The following is a 24,972-nucleotide window of genomic DNA, read 5'->3' on the forward strand; positions in this document are numbered from 1 at the left end:
AAGTGCACATATTCATAATGCAATCATTTTTATTGGCAGATTGCAGATGTTCTGTATAATATTGGGGGTTAGAGGCACTGTTCACTTACCTGTTGCCCACTAACGAATCGGTATTGACTCAAACTGGGAGCGATAAAGTGTTTTTGGGTTGGATCGTTGTTTGCTTCATTGTTCTTTTGATTTGTGTTTTTAACAATTGAATTTTGCTGGCATAGGGCTTGCAAAAACATTCGCTGCTGTAGTAGCATTGTCTGTTGCAAATTCGCCAAATTCGTGTACATTGTTTCCCCTCCGCTGCCTGTGCCAGCTATCGGTGCACTTGAGCTATTCCGAACAGCAGACGATTCTACAATGAAATTATAAATTGTGAGATTCAAGGGGTTGCTATAGGTATAGTTCTTCTATCAACTTTAAAATTAAATCAGCTTTGAGATTGTACGTAAATGACTTACCTTGATTATTTGAATTGGATTTCCTTGTGGTGGTGTGTTCATTATGACAGTCTGCACGTCGATTATTATGTGTTGGGCTTAGCACTTTTTCTTTTTTGATAGCTGCGCTCGACTGTCGAACGGTCGGTGATTTTGATTCGTGCTGTTGTCCTGGGAATTTCGGTTGAAGATGCTTTGTGGGACAGAATACAAGCGTTTTGTTGCCATCATCATTGTTTGTGTCGCTCAATTCTAACGTTAACTGATGATTACTGTTGCATGAACCGCCCGTGTTGTAGGCGCTCGAGCTGTTTTCGTGGTCTTCGACACTTGAATTACTTTTTGTGCTACGTGTCCAGTTGCCGGGCTTACCATCGATACACCGTTTTTCTCCATCTTTCATATTTAGCCATTCATGCACTAGGTTTTGTTCAGTGTCCGTTTCGCCTCGATATGGCGAACAATAAATGGGTTCGGATTCGGAATCTTCGGGTATTGTTTCGTAGATGTGCTCGGTATCTGAATCGATTTGCGGTGGATATTGGGTTGGATAGCGACGTGACGTAGCCGATGGTTTTATTGGGTTTGCCGTTTGTGTATTACCACTGCCATTCGAAATGTCCATACTTGAAAATTTATTGTCTACTGCTGCCGTTGGCGATGCACTTATCACAGTTGTATCATTTGCTGATGATGTAGCCGTTGTGGATGCATTCGATTTTGGATCGATCTCATTCGAATTAACCATTGTGTCAACGGGATTTCGGTAAATAGTCGATGCATTTATTTCAGCCGCTTCGGCAATTGCTTGTTGATTCATTGCCTGATGTTGTTTCAATAAAATACTTTCAATACGTGAGTCTAATTGGGCGATTTCATGGTTCACCGATTCCAAATGTGCTTTGATAATCGAAGGATGCAATGGATTTCGTACGGCAAATGGCGAATGCATTAGTTGATGATGCCATCTCGGTTGATAGTGTGGTAATAGATTTAGTAGTTCCGATTGATTTGAACTGGATGACTTGGACGACAATGTGTTGGTATTTTTAATGGCATCAACGCTCTTGCTTAGCGATTCAGAAACATTTTGATTGTTGTCATTGGTGCCGGCGCCCATTTCACATATCATTTCGCTCGATGCTGAACCAGTCAAAGCGGTACTATTAAAAACGTTCTGCAAATAACCATTTTGGTACATCGTATTTTGAATTCGCTCACAATCATCGAAATAGTCAGCATTATCATTGTCGCTCTGTGAGAATTCTTCGCTCTGTTTTTTTGTTGTTTCCATACCGAATTTAATCAGTCCGTTATGATTCCATTTCCAATGAACGTGATAATACGCCCGAGCACGGAATTGAAAAAGAAAAGAAGAAGCGACACAAAAAGGAAAAAATCATTAGTTAAAATGCCAAGAAAAATGCGAAAATCTATTGTAATGTAGAAATCCGGTTGGGGAAAAATTCTTCTAGCAAATGAAAGACGACGACGACGACGAAGACGACGACGATGATGACGATGAACGAGAACGAGTAATGAAATTTGTCCGCTGCCTGTCATCTTCTTTTCCCACTATAATTTAATCAAAATATACGTAGGCTCGTCTTTGAACGTCAAAACACGTACAAGTGGTGTCTCGTTGCAATAATAAGGCTGCAGACACTGTGTGTACCGGAGACTAGAAGGGTGCATAAGTGTAAGTAATATTTACTCGACGAAAAAACAAAACCATACGACGACGACAACAAATTAAAATAATGAAAGCTCCATTGTGAACAAGTGAAAGCCTGAACGCATAATTTAATGAGTTCCAAAATAATTGAAAAGGAAATATTATGAAAAGAATGGCACAAAATTGTTCACAATACGTGAAGAAATCGAGCAGAAAACGGATACTCTTCATTTGCATATTGCTTTTTTAGGTGTGACGGCACCAAAGCCATCCACAAACTTCACAAAAATCGCTTAAAAATCCTTTAATTATTTTGAAATTTCTCTCTAAGGTTTTCATGCAAAATCAATGCTTTATGTGGGAGTCATGATAGTATTGTTGTTGGGCTGCACAGTGTTCAGTGTGCACGCAATATGATATAATGGCTTTGAGATGGGGTACTTGGTCGAGAGTCGAGAGAAAGAGAGGGGGAGTACAATAGAAAATTGAAAAGGTGTGTAAAAGAGTTGACAAAATAATGAAAAGTCATCAGTCTATCAGTTCAATCCATAACGTGCTCTTTTTTGCATCAAGAATATGGTACTAGTTAAATTAGAGAAAAAAAGTGGAGTTCTCAAACACATCAAGAGCATTTCCTCCATTTTATTCGCAATATTTTCGAATATATATGTGCAGAACGTGTGTTGCCATCTATTATAGCTGATTCTGAATTCAAAAACCGCAAATTATGCACTCGCATCAATTCTGAATAAAAACAACCATCTCGAAACAGCAGATAAAATGAGTCAAGTTGATTGTATTTAGTAATACGGTATACTTTTCGTTGAAGAAGCGATAGCAAAATGACACGCATTTCCAAATGAAAGCGTGGCAATATTCGCACAGGCAGCGGAAACTTGAATGATATGCTCATTGTATTGATCCTTGTGTGCTCCATGTTACACGATATTCCACACGTAATAATCATAAATAATGATAATAACTTCAGATTAGAATCAGATAATGCATCTCATACGACTTGAAATTGTTTCTCATTGTAGATTTTTTCCATAAAAATGCCTCTCTCACACAATAGATTGGAATTGTGCTTTGCATCAAATTTCATATATACATTTTTCCACATAGAGACCTCACCACCAGCAAAACTGAAAGTGGAACTCTATGAATCGCTATGAATAGTAGTTTTCATTCGATGAAGCCTAACACACCATTAATTTTCTGGAGACTATGCGTGTGGTTATGCAGTTTACTTTTGTCATTGATTTGCGACGACGACGACGACGACGACGGGCCAAGAAACGATAATCGACAACCTATTTCAAACATTCATATGGCCTTGATGCTTTTTTCCTCAAACAAATAGGGAGGTAAAAATCAGACGAAAATACACTTACCGTATAGAAACTTCGACTAACAAGTAGCGTAACAGCATTTTTATTCTCTGAGAATAGTGTTTCGGCATCCTCTTTCGACGATACATCACGTCCATTAACCTTTTTTTGGCAGAGAGGTTGAATGTTTCATTGAATGTTTCCACGTTGTTTTTATTGGGTTTTTTTTTTCGCATGATTGCATTAGTTGTACATCCGATGAATTTTCGATGTGTCGTTAGTGTTGAAATGAGCCGAAGCCATGAAAATAATAAAAGAAAATAGTCTCATGAATATCATAAAAACGTCAAATAATCGCCAATGGTTTTTCCCTATATATTAGTTTTCCTTTGCAACAAAAAGATACATGCTCGACCAAATTGAAATTTTAAGCAAATTCCGTAATAATTTTTTCATCATAAATCGACCGCTTCACAGATTTGCGTTCATAGTGTGAACAGTTCGTTCGAGTCATAAAAAGGATTATACAAATACAATGTACATACTTGTAGAATTTGATCGCCTTGCCGTAGCCGTCCATCCCTTGCAGCTATACTATTTTCCGCTATATCACTAATGTATACCTCCGTACATGTTTCAGCATCATCTGATCCTGAGCCGGAGCCATTTCCGGAACTGTAGCTCACCGTTAATCCGATACGTTCATCACTGTTATTCTTACGCAGTGTTACTTCCTGTGATTCATTTCCCCATATCGCCATTTAGTTGATTGATGTGTTATTTTTATTGTAGCGTTGTTAGAGATTTTTTTTTTCGTGTGTTTTCAATTTCGAACCGAGCCCAGCATGAAATGAGAAATGCAAAAAAAAAACAACGAGTAATTAATCAATAGATCTAGTAGTTAATAAAAATGGCTTAATTTTGTTGGTTTGTTTGGCTGTGTGCTTTTTAATTCTATACAGATTAAACGAACAAGCAAAATCCTACGCTGAACCATTGCCGGCAAATATGCGCCATTTATTAGCATTCACAGCAAGCGAACCAAAAGTTTTATTACTCGGATTATTATTGTTATTTATGAGTTTTTGCTTCTTCAGAATTATGAAATAATTGTGTTTTTGGTCGTGGCACGATGCCAAACAACAGTTGATACTGATTGCTCTGCAAGCATGGAAGTTATTTATTATGATTTATCAGCAGATAATACTTTCGCTTGGCTTCATTTCGACCTTGTAAAACGCCTTCATTTTCTCATGCAAACGGCACAGTGGGGCCGCAACACCAACTTTTAATTATTCGAACAGCAGTATTTTTTTTCTCGCCTTTTTCACTTTCTCATCATTGCATTAGTCCAGAAAATGTAAATAATTTCTGAGGCAACGTTGAAATAATTAGGGCTAGATATAACATCGGCCAATTCATGTACATGGAACAAGAGTGTTAACATTTCTGCTGAGCATTTTAAATTGCATATCATCATTTAAAACTGGTACGAAGCAGCGACATTTTAAATTTCAATTTCGTTCTGTGGCAAAAACACATACAGAGTAGTACTTACACTACACCCCAAGAAATCTGGCCCCTGACTTACAAAAACTGAAAAATTCACGCATAAAATGTCGCTTCAGAAGAACGAAAAATCAAAATGATAATAATATAATTACATGTTTCAAATGTCACTCAAAAACGATTTCGAGGCTATGGAAAACATTCGAAGCGGAATAAGTCGCTGAATGTAAATATGCAAATGAGAAAATTTATTAAATTAACACCCAAAAATCTATGATATTCTTTGTATTCAAAACTGAGCGCCACAATAAATTCCCCTAGACTTGGCATCCAATTTTCCTTATTTTTATGCCCTTATTTACCATTTTCTTTTGATACGCTTGCTTCCTTTCCCTTTGGCGCTTGAGCACTTTTTCTTTTCTCTCTCGCTCTCTCGTTGTATACAGAAAGAAGTGCTCACGTAAAAAAAGATCAAAGAACATCATTTTTTTCTATCAATCAAAGAACTTTATTATAAATATCAAAATTCTGGACTCGACATTGTGTAACAAGTGCGGGTGAAACCCTGCAACATCACGCTGTGAATATTCAATATGGTGGTCGAACTATATAGGTGAAACATATTTTTCTTGTAAAGAAATTCTTTTGCTATCAGCACACGTTTTTCTTTTCAAAATTCCAAATAAGCTTAAAATTGTGTATTAACACGTTTGGCTTTAAATCTAAAATTGAATACGTGTTTCAAGAAGTTTGAAAGAAAATGTAATTTTTTATCGGTAAAGTAATGGAACTGGCGCTTGATAAATCCAAAAAAGTGGTCTTCTTCATTTAAACAAGGAAATGCATTTGTAAATGGAGGAATTCCTTCAAATAATGTCCTTAAAAAGACATATTCCAACACATTTTTCAAATTATAATGTACTCCCATCCTATGTTTAACAAATATAAATAACCGCTAACCAAAAACAAAGTAAAAACATAACCGTTAGATCTTCTCAATTTATCTTGGTGGAAAACCATAAAAAAAAACAAAGAAAAAATTATAACGGACATTGCGTACAGGTTCAGCTGGTGTGGAATTGTTATAACAAAAAAAGCATTATTGTAAAGACATGAAATGCGGGGAAAAAGCGATTTGGGAAAAACAAAGAGAATCTTGAGAATTATCCCGCAGAAATTTGTTAATCGGATGCCGGGTGATTTAAATATTTCGCTACGGTGTCAACGGTTTCCGGTTGCTCATAATGTTTTGATCAGGACACAGAGACCGTGGTAGCTACAGCAACGATTTTACATCATATTTTCTGATATTAAAGATACGCTCTGCCAATTTTTTCTTCGTTGAGCGTGATTTAAAAGGCAGCAAAAGTGTCAAATTGTATTCTTTTTTCGGTGGATTTGATGAACGCGATGCGATCGTTATTTCTATTAAGTTCTTGTGCATGCTTAGTTTGGAATTCTTGGTGCAGAATAACTGGCAGACAATTCACGTCGACTTGCCAACGGAATTACAATTCCGACCACGTTGTTCTAGATACAGTTTTGTGCGCTCGGATTCATTCATATTTATTGCTTAAGCGGATGTGAATAATGTGAGCATTGGTGCGTTATGCAGTGGATGTGGAACGAAATGAAGAGAGAGAAAAAACTCGTCCAAGAAAATATGAATGAAAATGAAACCCAACAGTTTTGCGTACTTAAACTCAACAAATAAATCAACTTATAATTAAGAGGTTCAAATAGAAACCCATGTACAAACGGTTACCTTTTTTCGGTGAAGCATTTCCATAAATATTCAACATAAATTGAGATGAAAATACGATTTAAAAATTTTTCCTTATTGCAACAATTTTTTTTTTGCATATTTTGTTCTTCTTTCTTTTGAGAAGATTCAAAATTAAGATGAATTTTCATTCTTTTGGAGATTTCATTTGGCTACAACTCTCGAAATGAAAGAAAAAAATTGTTCGTGTTTGGAAAACGTATCAAAGTCATTAATGCATTTAAGTAACATTCCCTCTATAATTTTTCTGTCTTGCGTTTAATGAAAAATTGTATGCATTCAAAGTGGATAAAAGTGAATTGCAACTAAAACACAACGTGGAAGAAGGAGAAAGAGAGAACGCTATACATCGCTCGAATCATATCATTATTGTATTTGAAACGTCTAGACGATTTTCACAAATTTATAATACAATGAGATTTTCATTAAGTTTTATTTCCAACATTTTTTTCTCTTCCCTTAATCATTCGCTTGTTCAATTCTGTCATGTTATGCTTTGTTCACTTACGCGGCTTGCTCTCGCATCCTCCTCACGTCAACACATAAATTGCAACTACATTAAAAAATATTATGCATTAAAATTCGTAACATTTCTGTGTCTTCATTTTGGATCGTCTCTCCGTTTCAATGTCATTCTTTTTTCTCTCGTTCGCACTACGGCTTCAGTCGTGATGATTCTGGTTTTTTGTGCAACTATATTTTCGTGTTGATATTGCCGCAATTGTGAAGGCTTTTGTTTTTTTGAATTGGAGGAAAAGAGCACATTTTAAAATTGTGATAATATTTATTTGAATGAAAGTCTTTATTTTTTTCTTCTTCTACTCCTGCCATAAATTCATACATCTCCTAGGCGCATCGTTACGAGTGAATCTTCAATGTTAATGATTTTAAACGCATAAAAGCGAAGGAAGATAAATTACGGCTGAAAGAAAATTACATTTGCCATGGTGACGGTGTGTTGATACGTTTCCTTGTTGTTGGTGGAATGAAACACCACACTATCCTTTTGACGTGCGCACGCGGCAAAAACTTTCGTTAATTGCGCATCAAGTGCAGAGGGAAAGAAGAGAGATAGAGACCAAAAGAGAAAAACTAGACACAGGATTCACGCTTCAATAGATCTAAATTCATTTTCTTACCGTGCAAAACAGCATTTCTGTATTTTAATATTTATCAAGGTGTCTGTCTCTTCACGCAAATTACATTCCATTTAAAAATGTATATAACTTTCCCTGTGGATGTAGTACTGCGAAAAGGAAATTAACATTTGGTCTATGGAAAGCGTACTGCTCTGATGCATCAACGCCGCAACAATCGATAAGAATTATATGGAGGAATTCCAAAAAATGAAGTTGTTATGGAAACGTGCAATGCATTTTTTTCGATAATCAAGGTGTACAATGTGGCATTTTGCACGTAAAAAACCATTTACGAAAAATTACCCAATAGACGGAAAAATTTGTGAATCATTAAATATGAAGAATACAATACCACATTCTTCTTCTCGTCTGATATGGTGGGGTGGCCTCTTGTCGGTATTCGAAAACAGCACGTATTACACTGATATATGTACGCTAAGTTGAATGGGCACGTAGCCGTTGTCTACACACGAAAATTATACGGTCCTACAGCATTTTTATGGTCGTAGATGCAGTGTACCACGATTTCACGTTATCAAACCGTTTATAATCACTTTAAATATGAAAACATTTTATATGCGGCGCATGTAACTGTTCGTCGCACTTGTACGCTTAAGTCCGGGAGTTTTGCATTTTTACCGTTTAAATCGAGAAATTTAGAAGAAAAGAACTGACACTATTGTGAATGCGTCATGATTTCTACATGCAAAAGCATTTCATTGATTTTTATATAACAACATCGTTTGTTGTTTATTTCTAAGAATGCTGTTGGAATTCTAGCACCACAATTCATATCACATTCACACCATGCATTTTGAAATGCTTAGAATTTTCATTTAGTATTTACACAAATTGTGATCTCTCTCTCTGTCTAGTTCTCCCTCGCATTTGAACCGTTTGCGCACCGTTTCGATTTATGTAATGTAAATTTTACAATAATAAACAAATGGCATGGCTTTTGAATGAGAGGAAATATGCACTAGCTGCACAATACGACAGTTCAAGCATACATGAATGCGGTGACAATATAATAGCCGAACAAAAACACTGAGTCGGCAACGAGTCATTTAAATAAATACCAAAGACGAAAATCCTAGAAACGCCATGGTTATGTGTTGCGCTGTACTCTCATTTCTTTGTGATATTTACCCCGGTATTCTCTCAGATGCACATGTAATTTGTTAAAAAGATTGGCATTGTGCGCAGAAAAAAATGAACATGGAAATGATTTCTTCCTTCAGAATGCATTCATGATTTCACCTAGTTGCAATTAAAAAGAATATCTCATTCAATGTTTTTTGCTTCTGGTTAAACTGAATTGGTAAGTGAAGTCGTTAACAAGAAAACATATTTATGAAAATGAAAACGTTTTCTATAAACAATTGGAATTTGGCGTAAATGTTTCAATTCTTCTCAAGTTTGATCATATCACTTCAAACTAAGGACGAATCATGACAAAAATAATGAATTTTGGGTATAAAACGAATTATGTAAAGAATTCACAAATGATTTATTGATGTAGCCGATAAATTGTTCAAATTGAAATCACATATGACACTATGTGTTGGCCGAAAATGCCACCCATTGGGAAATATACACTAGAAGAATGCCACATAAATCCTGATGAAAGTAAGCAATTTTTCCGTTTACTTTTTCGTCCCATTGCCCATTTCATCTTTCTGGATTTAATTCCAATTTTCTCCCATGTGCATTACGAACATGTGCCCCTTACTTTTACGTTCGTATTAAGCCATTTTTCCTATCGCTTGCCTGTTCTCTGCTTCTCTCTGTACACTGTTCATGTTCATTCACCACTGATATAAACTTCAATATTTGTATTCTTTTCTCTATCTCTCTCTCTCTACCACCCTCTCTCCCTCTCTCTCCTTGCCCATCGTTCTTATGAAAGTATTGGATCGAGCTGCAAATATTTGTGGCGGAAAATGCATTAAAGTGTCAAAAGGAACTTCAATTTTAATGTGAAAACTGGCGAACCAAAAGCCATAGAAAAGCATACACAAACACCAAACCAAGCTAAAGTGACAAAGTGGCAGCAGCCGATGCAGCTCAAATGGAAAACGGTGTACATAATAGCAGAAAAATGCTATCCCTCAGAGTGTCATTTACTTTAACCCATTTGGTTCTTGTTGTTTTTTCTTCTTCTTCTCTCGTGCGTTTTCTTGCTGGTTAGATACAATTTGTTTGTACGTATGCTGACGATAATGCATATTGCACGACCTCAACCATGTTCTATGGCGTTGACGTTTTTCGTTCAATTTTTTCCAGGCTATGATGGATTCTATTCCCCATATCCCACTTGAAAAAATGTCACGAATTACTTTTTTCTATTTTGTACACAACGTCACACTCGCTCAGGTGCTTTGCGACACCTACCTCGCAATAAATATGTACTGAAAATACAATTCATACGAAACAAAACAGAACAAAAGTGAAAATAAACGATGGCGTTTTATAGAATAAGTGCATATTGACAATATTTATGAGTGATTGAAACTGTCGTGCAATCACTCGATTACTGTCAGTTAAATTAGCGTGTTCTTGTTTACATAATGGACAAATAAAAGCTTCAATGTCTAAAAGGGAGTAAATTAAGTCGGAATTCATGAAATTATAGGAGAAAAGATGTATTGGAAAGGAATAAAGGTACAGAAAAATGTCATTTCTGATCAATTAAATCGATTTCGTAGAGATATATAACACAGAGAGTCTCAAGTCGTATTTAGTTTCCCAAAACTTTTCTTCAATTTGAAAACGTCACGTAGCAAAAAATTGTTCTTAAAATATTTAATTACTTGCGTGTGGTTTCTTTTTAATGGAATCTTCCATTAGAATTGTCGAGAGAGATTCCACGAGACAACTTCTTTTCACAAACCAACTCCATGAGAATGTGGTAGGTCCGCAAGGGTAAAGCACTCAATTTCAGCATATTAATGCAATAATTTTCACTGAGCTGAGATTTTACGAGGGAATCATGTATATGGCGATCATTATATATGGTCATATGGTAAACCGACATAAACGCAAATCTTACTGTGGATTTGAGCCGGTCGTATTTTGTCGGTGCGACGACCATGAGTGTCAAAACCTTTTTTCTAGTTAAATAAATTCTTATACATGGGGATGCATATACATATATAATATATATATATAACTTTTGCCAGCAAGCCGAGGCGAAACGCACGTAAAATGGTATGAATTCTCATCTAAATGGTCTATTTACGTGCGCGTTTATATGAAAATCGAATAAGTGTTTCCCACTTTGCCATGCTGACTTTGTGTTTAGCCGAGCGAAAACAGTTCTTATTTGCTTTTCGCATTGGATTTCGTTTTTGCACCCTAAAGGTGTTAGATGTTGTTCAAAGTGGCGAATGGAATTGGTGGCAATTTCACGCATACATTTTAACAAGGGCTCCAATCTCAAATGCAATATGTTTTCTACGTGAAACATTTTAGTGCTTTCGGCATTTGGCATTCTTCAAATCCTTTCATGTTATTGCTACTGAAATGACGTAAATATTCATAAGGGCTCATATTTATATAGATGGCAAGTAGAAAATTTCTGCTGCCATTATGGTGCTTAATCTAGCCAAAAGACAGTGGTAGAAGCCAAACAAGGTACACCATATAACAAAGGTGTGTGCGAAGAGAATCCAGACTAAATAAATGTAGTTGAAGACTTAAAAAAACAATTGCTCTCGCAAATTTACCTCCTTCTATCACCATTTGACGTCGCTTGGATTGTGTGAAATGATATACGGCTTTCCATTGGTGTGAAATTGCGGTTAAAATGATATTTTAGGTGAGGAATTGGGAACAGCGTACACACATATATAAAAACTGGACAATTTGCAAGCTAAATTTCAAATTCATACACGTACAGCGTTATAAAGCAATTGCCAAAGGAAGACAAAAGCAAAGAGCCCCAAAAGAAAATGCTCAACATAAATGAGTAACGTAATACGAGCCAAATGAGATATGTATAAAGTTTCACTGTGTTTCACATCCTTTCTGAAATATTAACAAAGACTGCGTTCAATGAACGTTTAGCTTAGCATTTTATTTTCCTAATTCTTTTTACCATTTTTTTTTCATTGCTGCGCGTTGAATGCTAATTTTTATTACATTTTTATTAAGCAGCAGTGACTTTATGCAGTTGCAAAAGAAGAATGTAAATTATAATTCAAAACGGAAAACGATTTCTGATCCGTAGTAACTTAGTACGAATGTAATGTTAAAGAATAATCAAACAAAAAACGGAAATAGCAATTCCAATTTGATTCTTGCAAACTTTCAAGTATTTTCTACTTTGACTTTTCGTTCAATAAGTATACAGGAAAAAGAATGTTACTACACTTTGAGAATGGTAATCGCCTTTCTGCATGACTGAAGATGTGTTGTGCTGTATCGATCGTTGTCGGAACGAAACTCAAATAATACGACTTTCGCCTTTTGGACGTTGAAGAATGTAAACACAATTTAGTGCTTGTAACATTTATCACAGTTTTCATTTTTTTTAGCGAAAAAATTCACATCCTAAGATGACACTTAGACAGTACTCGACTATATTTGAATGCTGCGAGCAAAGCAAGTGGACTTGTTATTTTGTATGCACTGTGTACGCACCTAGCAGTGCACGTGCAAATGTACACATTTTGTTCAAATTGATACATCTCCGTTCTTCCTCTTAAAAAAATGTCAAAATGAGTGCAAAATATACGTATGAGCCGAATATAATTAGTGTCACTTAGTAATTTGTTCTATGCTCCTCCCAAAAACAAATGCAGATCATCCAACTTTCGAAAATCGTTCGTGCTCAAAAAAGTTGTGCATTAAATCTGCAGGATAAGTTTTAATTAAACACTGCTCAACGGTAGAGAATTACGTGTGTCAAGCTATTTTTCCATCTGAAATACTATTGTGACGGATGTAGGTATATGTCTGATTTTTCTTCTTTTTTTTTCAAAAATAAAAAGCGTAACTTCAAGCAGTAACAGCAGCAACAGAAAAATTATTTAAAAATACTGACAATTATAATAATTGAATGAAGAATGTTTTATTCGCATTATTATAACGTGTGCCTTACTAATTACGAAATTAGTGATGAATTCCGAATGAAATATTTCCCAAAATGGGTTTATTGCTTCGATTCAATTGCCATTTTTAAAAGTATCTCATTGAAATAATCATTATTTGTCATCTATTTTTCAGTATTTTCCTTCAAATATTCACCACTTGATAATAATAAAAGTTGGAATCATCCATTTACGGAAGAAAGAGACGAAGAGATTGTTTCGTCAAGTGAAAAATTGGATAATTTCGTCAAAATAATCAATGTCGCGGTGAAAATTTCTGAGTTGAATGAGTTTGCTTGATGCTGTCAAATCTGATCAATGTATCAACGTTCATCGGATTATTGCGCTACATTTGATGTATACCAACATCTTCTGTCGTTAAGCAACTTACTTTCAAAGACTACTTTCGCGGATTTCGCAGTAATAATGCTAAAGATTTAAATTGGCATAACGGCAATTCGACAGAGTGCACACGACGAAGCAATCAGCACTTAGGTTGAATAAATAAAACATGGGCTTTGGTGCACATATGAATACGTTCATTCATTTCTTGCTACTGTTGACTAACCTAAAACAATCATTTCACGAAATGTTTTTATATATATACAGTATTTGAATGCAAATGTCAATCCTAAAATCCTTGATTTATTGGCCACATTCACCGTAACGAATACTGTTATAGCCGAGCGCATCTACCTATGTATTTATGAGATTTAAATTTCCTGTATGTGTCGATTCAATAGGTAAATTCAAATGTGTAAAGGAGTGAAGAAGGCAAATTAGATGTGGGTGATACAAAATCTGTTGGCGCGTACATCGAAAAAAATATTTTGCATGCAAAATATGTCTAGGCTGTAACAAGAAGTATTTATTTGAGTGTCGATATGTCTGTGTTGGTGCCCTTTATGTTCTCTAACATCGCTTTCTACTGATCCCATGAAAGAGATTCGCTCGCGTGTGGATTTGTGCCTTCGTATTTTGGCTTTGCCATTTTCACTCACTGGCAAAATTCAATGTTTTTGTTTCATTTAATTTTATCCATTGAAAGAGAAAAGAATGACACTTCATACAAATAATATGCAGAAATTGTGTTCGATGACGGTATCGAGTGAATAATATAATAATCCCATGCAAGTGTCAAAATTTTCCGCATTTTTTCCTGTTCAAGTATAAACCAGACGGCTTTGAAGAGGGTTAATTCACTCGAGAACTCTTTTTTCGATAGCACATAACGCATGTGAAGTGTGAATCATATTTTTTGGCGTCTGTTCCGCATGGATTAAATGAATCAATGATCACATTGAATGAATAATAAAAGTTATTTTTCAACATATACATGAAAATTTTCCGTTTTCTGGACCTCATCGTGTCCATACTCTACAATCCAAGTCATTGTTTAATGATGAAATATCAGTTTCTCTTGGGGTTCATGGTACATCATGATTTGTTTATGATTCAAAATCGGTGCGTGTATTGTATATTTGGTGTCATTTGAAAATGTTTCGAAAACTTCCCGATTTCGTGCTTAGCGTGTTTGCATCCATTTAGGAATTTCTGTATGTTCAAGTTCACACGGCCACTGATGCAAAAAGGCACTCATGCAAAGCATGTAAGCGATTATGACAAAGTTACATTATTTAATACGTATGTGAGTTTTATATATCGCTCATGAAGTGTGCTCTGTGCTACACTTACGCACACACACTCAGCACGGAGAAAAAAGTTTTCCGCTCCCGGAGATTTGATTTGAATGTGCTTCAGTCGGGCATGTGTGTGGCGGCAGTACACACAGATGACAGCATCGCTTAACATTTCATGTTTACATAATCTCATTAATCGTATTAAATCTATTTTACGCTGTGGCGCTTTTCTCAAAACGGCTCTGATCATATTCCGTGTTTTAGATGTTCGCTGTTCGTCTGCCGCCTCAAACAATTTAATTCAGTAAATCGTGTGCTTTGTGCTCTGTCAAAATTATTTATGTATGTTGTTTGTTGGTGTTGCATTTAATGATTTCAAACACGATATACGCAAACGTTTTTCTAAAACCCCACTCCTTTTCGCTTGTAAGCAGAAATTATTATTACTTGATTTAAGTTGACAGAAGATTCCCATTAAATGGGCACTGATTGTACATTAAATGGTAACGCCAGTTGCATTAGTCAAAATTAATATGAAATATATATGTTCTCTTCTGAATGTTGATTGGATTAGACACGGGAAGCCGAACAGGATGTTAAATTACTCGGCAATTATTATGTCCTAGGATTATCTATAAATCAAAACACTCACCTCGATATCTATTTCAGGTGGTACAATACAATCGTTCAGCAATGTGGCACAATGGTGCAGTGAATGATGTAGCCCGTTGTTGTTGTTATTATTATTATTATTATTGCCATTGCGTTGACCGCTGTGATTTATTTCAATATCATTCAAATTATTGGTGGGGACCACTCTCATTGGGGATTCGTTACGTTGACAAATATATTCATTATCAAAGTCACACAACATCAGCTCCGTTTGTATTGCGACTGACGTGGTTTCGTTTGATTTTTGCTCCTCATCTAATTGCGGTGCGCCGAATAGAATTGATTTTCCACTTGATAATTTGGTCGCTGCTGACATTTCATTTGTCGGTGTCGCCGACTTTATACCACTGCCAATTACATTCGAATTCGATGTTGATTGCGCATCACGTCGTTTAACTAAAACTAAAATTGGCTCATCTGCTCTCAGGAATTCACTTACTGCATCTTCATGTGCCAAATTACTGACATCTCTACCGTTCACCTGCAAAAAAAAAAATGAAAAATTCAAGAGTAATGTTAAAACTTTAATTTGCTCGAGATTTCTGAAAGGAAATTCTATTATAACTATCGACCTAATTAAGATGTGTAAAATCCAAAATTATTATAGATTTTGATGCAAGTTAATGCCCGTTGTAAGTGGTCTGCATTTAAAATTTAAAATTTCAACTTTGCGAAAACGGCTAAAAAATGAAAGCTGACTAATTGGAACTTAAAATTTGGTCGAAAACAAGAAAATCTGGCCTTATGAGTACACCCTATAAGCGGTATGGGGCCTTGAAATCATGATTTTCCCGAATTTGGTTAAATCCTCAAAATTTAACTTTCAAATGCGTGATTTAAGAATTTTTCCCGCCAAACCATGTTGCAAATAAATCAAAAATTGTTGGAAATGGCCGAAAAATTCTGAATCAGCAAAAAAACCTAACCACTTTGTACGTTTATGAATCCAAATATGCAAAAATACCATTTTTCGTACATTTTCAAAATTTAACTTTCAAATGCGTGATTTAAGAATTTTTCACATTAAACCGTGGGTCAAATAAAGCAAAAGTTGTGGGAAATGGTCCAAAAAGTCTAAATCAGTAGTAAAAACAAGCACTTTTTACCATTTTTGGGTTCAAATAGGCAAGAATATAATAGTTTGCGGACACCCTCTATATTTAAATTTCACATTATGGTGAATTGTTTTGGGAAATCGCGTTTTTTGACATCCAAAACATTTAAACGGCCTCAAATCAAGCACTAAACGCGATGTCTGTGGCTTGTTTATGGGGATTACAGGTCAACACAAGATCTAGATAGGTAATTGAGTTTTTTTTATAAAACCATAAAAGTAAAATCCCAATAGAAATCTCATTTGTGATATTTCAAACCTCATAAAACTTTCTGGATCTTATTTTTCCATCAAAAAACTCAATCCCTGAAATTTTGGAGCCAATCGAAAGCGATTTACGGGTACCTCCCATACAAATTTGGCCATTTTTGCCTATTTCATGAAGAAAATAAGAAAATTAACATTGCTATTTCATCAAACTCCATTACAAAATGCATTAAATCAACGTTCATGGTATGTGGTAGGGAAGTGGAAGTAAGCAATCAGTTGGATTGATTGTGCACCGTTAAGCAGATAAACATGATTGAAGTGAAAATACTTTGAGTTTATTTAATGACGACTTTTTTATGTTATTCCCATGAGACTTTGATTATTTCTGCCAAAAAAGAGACGAAGCGTCAAGCGAAACTCTTAGTAGATAAGCTGTATCACAAGATAAGTTGCCGCTTCGCTTCAGCTTAAAATGCTGATATACATAAAGATATGATATTTGTTCTAGTTTAACGCTCATTAGACACACGTACTAGAACCAATTTCTGGAGTAATAATATTTCCACATTGCACATCCCAAGGCACTTTCCGTTTTCTTCATTTCTTTTCAATCTGAAATCTTATCAGCACCGTTCACGGATTTTCTGTCCATTAAAACGGTTTTACAATGTTTTGCCTTGAACTTGATGCCATAAAAAAGAAACTTTTTTTCTCAATAACGATCATCCCGAAAGGCGTCGTGGTTCCCCATTGTAATCTTCATATACCTGATATACTCCACATTTTCTCCCTTCACTCGCATTTTTTCACTGGCCTCGAACATTTATTTATACAGTTTTTATTCATAACTTTTCTTTTATTTGGCTATTCAAGGTGCTTATGTCTGTAACATTCAAACACAAATAGATGAAAATATATCGAAAAGAATGGCACTTTTTCGTGTGTATCTAAGGCACTCGGTCCACTTGAGCTCCAACTGGAAAATATTTATTTACCATTTTATAATCAGAAATAAAATAGAAATGAGCAATGCCGTTGAATGTTCAACGTTTCATGTGAATTGGCGAAGCATAATGTTTATACTACCGCCGCTTCAGCGCTGCCGTTATTTACATTGAAATTATGGCATGCATTTGTTTGATTGTTTTGAATTACCTCGACAGGCAAGCACTTTCATCCAATTTCGTAGAAGTACATTTTGTGTAAAGATAAATTGATGCCAACCCGATTATGTTCGATCATATGGTATTGCATCTGAATTGTATGCGGACGACGCCATCGTGCTGCGACAAGGCGGAAGTGATGCTTGTTTATGCGGGCAAAATATTGTGAGCAATACGAATGAATGTACAATGATGGCAATCGATAGTAATCGTATTTTTTTTCTCTGCAATCACAAATGTAATACTTTGAGAATTGTTTATTTCTTCGTTTCTCTTTGCCATTTCCTTTTTGCATTGTTATCTCCGTAGCAGTCACGCAGAAAGTACAGCATAAAAAGTTAGAGGGAATAAGATTGAACTGGATGGTTTAGCAACATGAATAGGGATGACGACTGTCTCACCATATTTGCTTATTCTTCCTTTTATTGATAAAACTTTTTCGATTTTTCTTCTTGACTCCGACCTCTCTCTCCCTCTCTCAATCTCTTCTATTTTTTGTTGTTCTTTTTTATTCATTTTTTCTGTTTTCTATCTGATTCTGTTCTGATCTGTTTCTATCTGATTGTGAATTTTTTCTTCGAATGGATACTCTTAACTCTCAACTCAATGGAAGTGGTTGATTTTCCGGATGTGTGGGCGACTCGACTTAATAACGGCATTAATCTTCTATTCTTTGCCAGTACAATAGAATTCGTTCACCTGGGTAGAAGATGGGCTGAAGAGACTAAATTGAATGAGATCAATTTCCAGTGGCATTCGCTCGAAACCAATAAAACTTTTTTTTGTTTGGTAAACTTCTTCAGATAAGCGAAAATGGAACAGTTTCGTTTGTTATTTTTGATCTAGCGCATAATTTAGTTCAGAAAAAAAATTGAAATGCAAATTGATTCAATTTTGGCAAGTTGTGGAATATTTTTATTTGTGTTCGAGTAGCTCAAATCGAGTTTGATGGACCAATTTAACTTTTGAAGGACTAATTTTCAATGACTTGTCAGAACATCTCTAAAGTGGTTTTTTTACATCCATGATAAGCGCTCTTACAAAAACAATGTAACAATTTTAATTCGTCGAATGAATCGAATCGATTTGGTGGCTCCAATTCTTATTTCTCGAATGATTTGATCAGCTGCTGAAGTTATTGATAAGTTCGCTTGCAGAGTGATGATTGAAACGATTCGAATGAATGATGGCAAATAACAGCGAGTTGTTTGAGTTTGGCTTGGGAAACAAAAATCCAATGTCATATATCAACATCACATTTGCCTGTAGCCCATTGATTCTACGCATTCAAAAATAAAAGCATGTCACGAAACACCCTAAAAAGGGTCCAACATACACATACTTGTACACTCTAACAAAAAAAGAGTTTATTTGATATCGTTAGCCTTAAAGTGCGTTAAAAGCTTGGCAAATGACTTCTTTTTTTGTTCCGTTGTATATTCTCCGAGAAGAAATTGTGGCTATTGTTTGCCAAACGTATTCGTATCTAATCTACCAGAATGAAGCGAAAATATCGCTTGGAAACAACTATGTGAAACCGAAACCGCATATAGAAAAGTTCATGTCTTTGACTCTAGCTTATTTCTTCTTTTGTCATTTCAGTCGTTCGCCATTGTTGTTGGCTATTCTTCTGCTACATCTTTACTATGTGACATAGTAGTCTATGTCTTTTTTCTAATTTCTTTCTTCTCCTTTCGCAAATATAGTCGAAACAACTCCTCGTTTTCATCAATATGGACCGATATGGACTTTTTGGTATTCTTTGATTTATAACTTCAGTATAGCTTAAGACCCTCATTTGAATTTATCTGTACTTATAACAAATAAATAAATCAATTTCAATCTAAACTTCCGCATAAAATACTTGCCGGCAAAATATCCGCCAGGCCTTATCGAACAGATGAAATCTAGTTCTCTATCTCTTGCCTCAATATTTTGTCGCTGGTAACTTTTTAAAGGACTTTCTGGTGTGTTTTTGTTTTTTTGTTTCTCTTTCATTTGTACGCTCATATTTCAGATTGTGATTTATATTGAATTCTCACTACATGAAAGCAAAGTTCAATGCCATAGGGCTAGGAAAAACTTTGTAAACAACTTTAAAATTGAAAGTAAAAGTACTAGAGCAGTGTTGCAATTTTCTAAAGCCTAAAGTTAACTTGAATCGTTGGCAATAAAAAGAAAATTGCATTCAAGCTGAGAAAGAGAAAAAGCATGGCAAAATGCAGCAGAGGAAATAGTTTTAGTGGGAAAAACTTCTGGCAAAAGTTCAGTCACAAGAAACGGTTCATCTTAAGATTCAAGCACACGAAAGTCTGTACTTTTATAGTTAGTTACATCAGTTCGCCGAATAAATCACAAAAAAGTGTCAACTTCCAAGAGACGTGGCGTTTGCCATTGTTATCAGTAAATTTCAGTGATAATTATTCTTGCTGAATTCACAAGCAAGTTCTTGTCGAACAATCACTTCAAAACTGTCCTTGGCAGCAGTCATTTTTTATGCAGAGAAATAAGCGTTCATCGATTTTGTCTTTGTCGCAAAATTATTTTGTTATATTAAATACTTAAAATTCTTGAACAATTATAATTACCATTCGATATTTTGAATTTCATCGTGATCTTCACCATTTTACTTTATTTTTATTCAACTTCATCCAATACAGTGCACCCGGATGCTTCACCAACAATAGAATGTGCGTCGCAAGGGCGCTTATAGTGGCGTGAATCATGATGAGTAGTCATATAGTATATACGTCAAGAATATAAACACATTTTTAAAATTGAAAAGTTTTGAAAAATAATTGTGCACTGTCGAAACTTTTATTGGTTTTTTAAGGCAAAACTTTTTTCCCGTTTGCTCTTAAACTACGATTTCGAAGTAAACATTTTTAATTAATGCCGGATCAAATGAGGAATAATGAGGAACAAGAATAAGTGGTTGTAATCAAATAACGGTTCGTTTGCTAATAGTTAAAGCAATCATTAAACTAATTTATGCATGAAGAAGGTTTAGCGGTTATGTGTGGTTTGGTATGGAGTGTGCATTTTTAAGGTGTGTTTTTGTTGATATTTCTTAAGAATAATCAGTGAACGAAAGGAAAGACAGCGAAAAAAAATGTACCCCATTAGCTGTAATGAATAATGAGCCAAGTGGTAATTATTTGATGCTTCCGTTTTGGCCTCTCGCCGTTCATTTTCCATAATTCATTCATTCGGGGAACACTCGAAGATTTAGTGCTTGAAAGGACTTTGGTTTGATCATTGGGCGCATTCAACGTCGTTGAACCGTGTTCCTGCAATGCTGGGAAATGGTAGAGAGAGCATAGTGCACATCAAGTTTGCTCTTGAAGCAGTTCCGTGTAATTGCGTAATATACGCTTCGTCGTAATTGTTTCGATGCCGCTTTCACTCGTGAATTATAACAAGAAAAATTGATGTCGAGACGGTTGTTTTCTTTTATTTTCTTGATTATTAGCTCCGTTGTTTGTGAGTTTTCTCATCCATTTCACAGTATAGAAGTTCTGTATACTTCTTCTTTTTCTTCTCTTTTTTTTGGATAAATTCAATTTTCTTCTATGAACCCATAAATACATTAACTCCTATAATTTATTTCCGACTACAGTCAATTTACTGAAAGCAATTCCGAAACTCAATGTGTTACCCAACATTTTCGTATTGCCTTTTTTTCACAGTCTACTTTCTACATTCTCCTTTCTCTCTCAAGATTACGTCGTTCTATGCATGCCGAGATATGCGTACACCATGCAATTCTGCCCGAGATATAGATTGTTTTAAATTGTGGGTGCGTGCAAGTAAAGCCGAGTTAACTTAAACTACATTCAAGCCACAGAAAAAAGCCGGTGAATGTACGGAAGTGAAATGGTATAATGCGCGTACGTTAAAGATAAATAATGGGAATATTGCGAAGAAGAATCTATAAAATTTCATGAGTTCGCCTATGTATGTTGTTTATCTTTGTTTACTTTTAGGGTATTTATTTTGAAATGCCAATGTTAGGAAAAGTTGAAAATCTAATCACTCACTGGAAAATGTATATTTGAAGATTACTTAGCTGCACGAGACAGAGATCAATTCTAGTTATTTGTATCACGTTAAACTTTGAATGCGTTTACAAATTAAAATGGATTTTTTTTTCGAGCAAGAGCATACATTGTGAATATCAATAAATGGGCAGAGGATAAGTTGGACGTTGTGAATTTTCTATTTTGAAACCGGCCAACAATTTAAATTAGCTGTTTTTCACAAATCATTTAACTGAACATAATGCATGTGTACAATGATTTAATGCAAGCACGTCACGTATTTCGGGCCACATCTCGTACTTTTTTGCTTAAAAATGATATACTGTACACAGTTTTCGCCGTGACTGTCTGAATGAATACAACATTTTACGGAAAATTTTAACTTTTGTGAAAACCACCAGAAAATGTATATTTCCTTTTATATTTGGGTGCATAAAAAGAACAATATCAACGGGAACATGAGAATATAATGTTTGCAGGAAGAGGTAATTGTTTTGTCTATTTGAAGGGATCATACTGTTTTGATATGCGGTCAGAGTATACCGTAAAATTTCAACTCCATTCCACATCAAAAGTGGTTGTTCAAAAGGGTTGAACATATATCAAATGAGTACACTATCAATGGAAATGGTTTGCATTGGACAGTGGACAAACATTCGCCAAAAAGAGTTGAAAATAGCAATTTCGTTAATTTCTGAATGCGCAACTCGTTCGGAACCAAAATATCTCATTCCCCACAGATGTTTGCATGAGCATTTATTTGATTCGAAAAATGGGCAAACTTTTTCGAAGGGAAATCATGTGGAATAAACAGGGAAAATCAAACATTGTTCGCAAGCAAAATGTGAATTAGTCGATAAGTGAATCTCACAAATAAGATTCTTGAATTACCAAAAACGATTTTTTGACTAGGCTACATACAGCTGAAAACATCAGTGTGACGAGCATTTTCCACCGAAAGTTACGTCATACTTTATATTTAGCACATGAAAACCGTTCAACTGATTAATTTGATCTTATGAATCCGGTTTTTTCACATCAACAATTTTCACATACTAATTCCCATATCCGTGGAAAATAAATTCAAACTAGATTTGGAGCTTCAGTACTTGAAATTCATTTAATTTCGCTTTTAATTGGATTTATCAATGGACGATGTTTTATTTGCACTTATTCTTAAGTGAAGCCAACTTGATTTATTGCAGCACAACTGTGATATATTGTCATTCGGATGTAATCCCCTTCAATTGATTATATTCTATAAATTTTCGCTTGAGTTTACTTCGACAAAAGAGTCATCCAGACACCGAAGAAAATAATAAAAAGAAATAATTGTAGATTATTTTGGCGATAGATTTAGAAAACAGGTCGAGTAATATACCTAATACCATGGCCAATGTGGATTTAGAGAATATTTGTTAAGGTAGTCCATTCCCCAATGCAAATATCCTCTGTATTTTGTGTGTAATGCCGTAAAATACTATACGATCCGAAATATGGATCCTTGGAGCAGTCATAAACAACAGCCATATCTTTTATCATTGCAACAATACGCAGAAGTTTAATCAGTAGGCGCATTCGTTAGGTGATAACAATAAAATGAAATTGGTTGGGGTTAAACTAATGGCAAAATGCCTGTCACATGCACAGATATTTATATTTATGGTTATTTTGTGTGACATTGTGAGTAAAACAACAGATGTAGAATAAAAAAAAAACGGTTCTCCAATAAGTGAAGCAAATGGGTGACAGGAGAGACATTATGAGTTTATATACCGCCATTCACTACAGTCAGGCGCAACTGTGAATTTATTAGTGGTTTACGCATTCTACCGAGAATGTGATTCAGTAGTTTGTATGTGCATGAATGTAAACGAACTCGAGTTGCTGAAACTTTGAACGGCCGAGATAAGTGCATCCCATTTCCACTACTTTTGTTGTGATTCTCCTTCAGAATAATTCATTGTAACTGTATCTCTCTTGCCATATACCAATATCTCTCGTCCTGTGGGCTTTGTGACTGTTCTGAAAAGAGCATTGTGGTGCATTAGACCAAGGATTTCTAACAAAATCATCATCACCTGTCATTCGCATAACTCTAGAATTAGGGTTTTGGCTTTGAATGGTTCAATTTAAGTTAGTTCAGTGTTCACTTTTGTGAAATATTCGAATATGCAGGAAGAGACACCCATGAAACAAGTAATTCGGATTCAATACTCAGAAGTGAAAAGTGTTAAGATCTTTTGATTTCAGTGTTTGCGATTACAGTTCAAGTTATTGTTGTACAGAGAATGGCTTTATCGTCATTTTATTGGCCATTCGTGTAATCCTTGAACTCAATTTATTCTGTATGCAAAGCATACGTTATTTTGAATCAGGCCAAATTCGTCAGAACACATTCATTTTATCAGATGATTGGTCCTATGCCTTCCATATATAAAGCACAAAATGACTTAGCTACAACGAATATAAGAAAAAAGACTATTCAGAAAAAAAAATCGGAATGCACAAAGATAAGAATCTTTCGCCGAAATGTTTGAATAAATTCAGCTAGTACAGCTACGAATGTTTGACGGCCAATATTATCTGCACGACAATTTGGAAGGATGGAGGAAACATTAACAACATTCCCAACATCCAATCAAAAAACCATAAATATGAATTTACAATGACTTAATGGTGGCGGTTCTTTAAATGATGATAAAAGATTATGGATTTTGTGATTTATATTCAATGGTTTTATTGGTAAGTTCTTTTATAGTCGAAATATACGTTTTTGTTTACCATTGCTTGTTTTGCAAGTAGTTAAAGTAATACGATTTTCAAATAAGGGATGGTGGGCAAATCCAGGCATCACCAATTTAGCAAAAATTAGCCACAAATATGTGTTTTGTTTGAAAAAAATTGGAAACAATTATTCAGAGTCACTTGAGTCAGCTGAACAATAAATAATTATTTGTAGCCGCTGAACTCAATGAAACAGCAGAAATAAAATATCCAGATAAGTCCCACGCGCCCATTTTGGTTTCGAGCAAACCATTTTTTTTCTTCAATTTAATCGAGGAAACACTTCCCAAGAGAAACGGCCAATATGTTTATACGCTGTCTATCCGCCAAAAATACACTACACAGATACAATTTATTTCCAATAGGTGTCTATTTTTCGGACAAT

The 24,972-nt window shown here is 35.1% G+C and overlaps 1 protein-coding gene and 1 long non-coding RNA gene across 3 annotated transcripts in view; one reads left to right on the forward strand and one right to left on the reverse strand.

Annotated features, from left to right (window-relative positions):
• The window catches only part of LOC129568450 (uncharacterized), a 65,829-nt gene that overhangs the window by 5,407 nt on the left and 35,450 nt on the right, over positions 1–24,972 (forward strand). The window lies entirely within an intron of this gene.
• The window catches only part of LOC129568448 (slo-interacting protein 1), a 62,398-nt gene that overhangs the window by 1,310 nt on the left and 36,116 nt on the right, over positions 1–24,972 (reverse strand). For both annotated transcript variants that reach the window (XM_055446310.1, XM_055446309.1), the window contains exons 3-7: positions 15,254–15,754; positions 3,983–4,171; positions 3,501–3,599; positions 453–1,704; positions 90–346 (exon numbers count right to left, since the gene is read on the reverse strand). In XM_055446310.1, the coding sequence (XP_055302285.1) occupies positions 90–346; positions 453–1,704; positions 3,501–3,599; positions 3,983–4,171; positions 15,254–15,754 (2,298 nt within the window). The remainder of the gene's footprint in view (positions 1–89; positions 347–452; positions 1,705–3,500; positions 3,600–3,982; positions 4,172–15,253; positions 15,755–24,972) is intronic.

The sequence above is a fragment of the Sitodiplosis mosellana genome, unplaced genomic scaffold (assembly GCF_009176505.1).
Source record: "Sitodiplosis mosellana isolate CC-2019 unplaced genomic scaffold, AAFC_SMos_1.0 Smas_scaffold_19, whole genome shotgun sequence".
In the NCBI taxonomy this organism is placed as follows: Eukaryota; Metazoa; Arthropoda; class Insecta; order Diptera; family Cecidomyiidae; genus Sitodiplosis; species Sitodiplosis mosellana.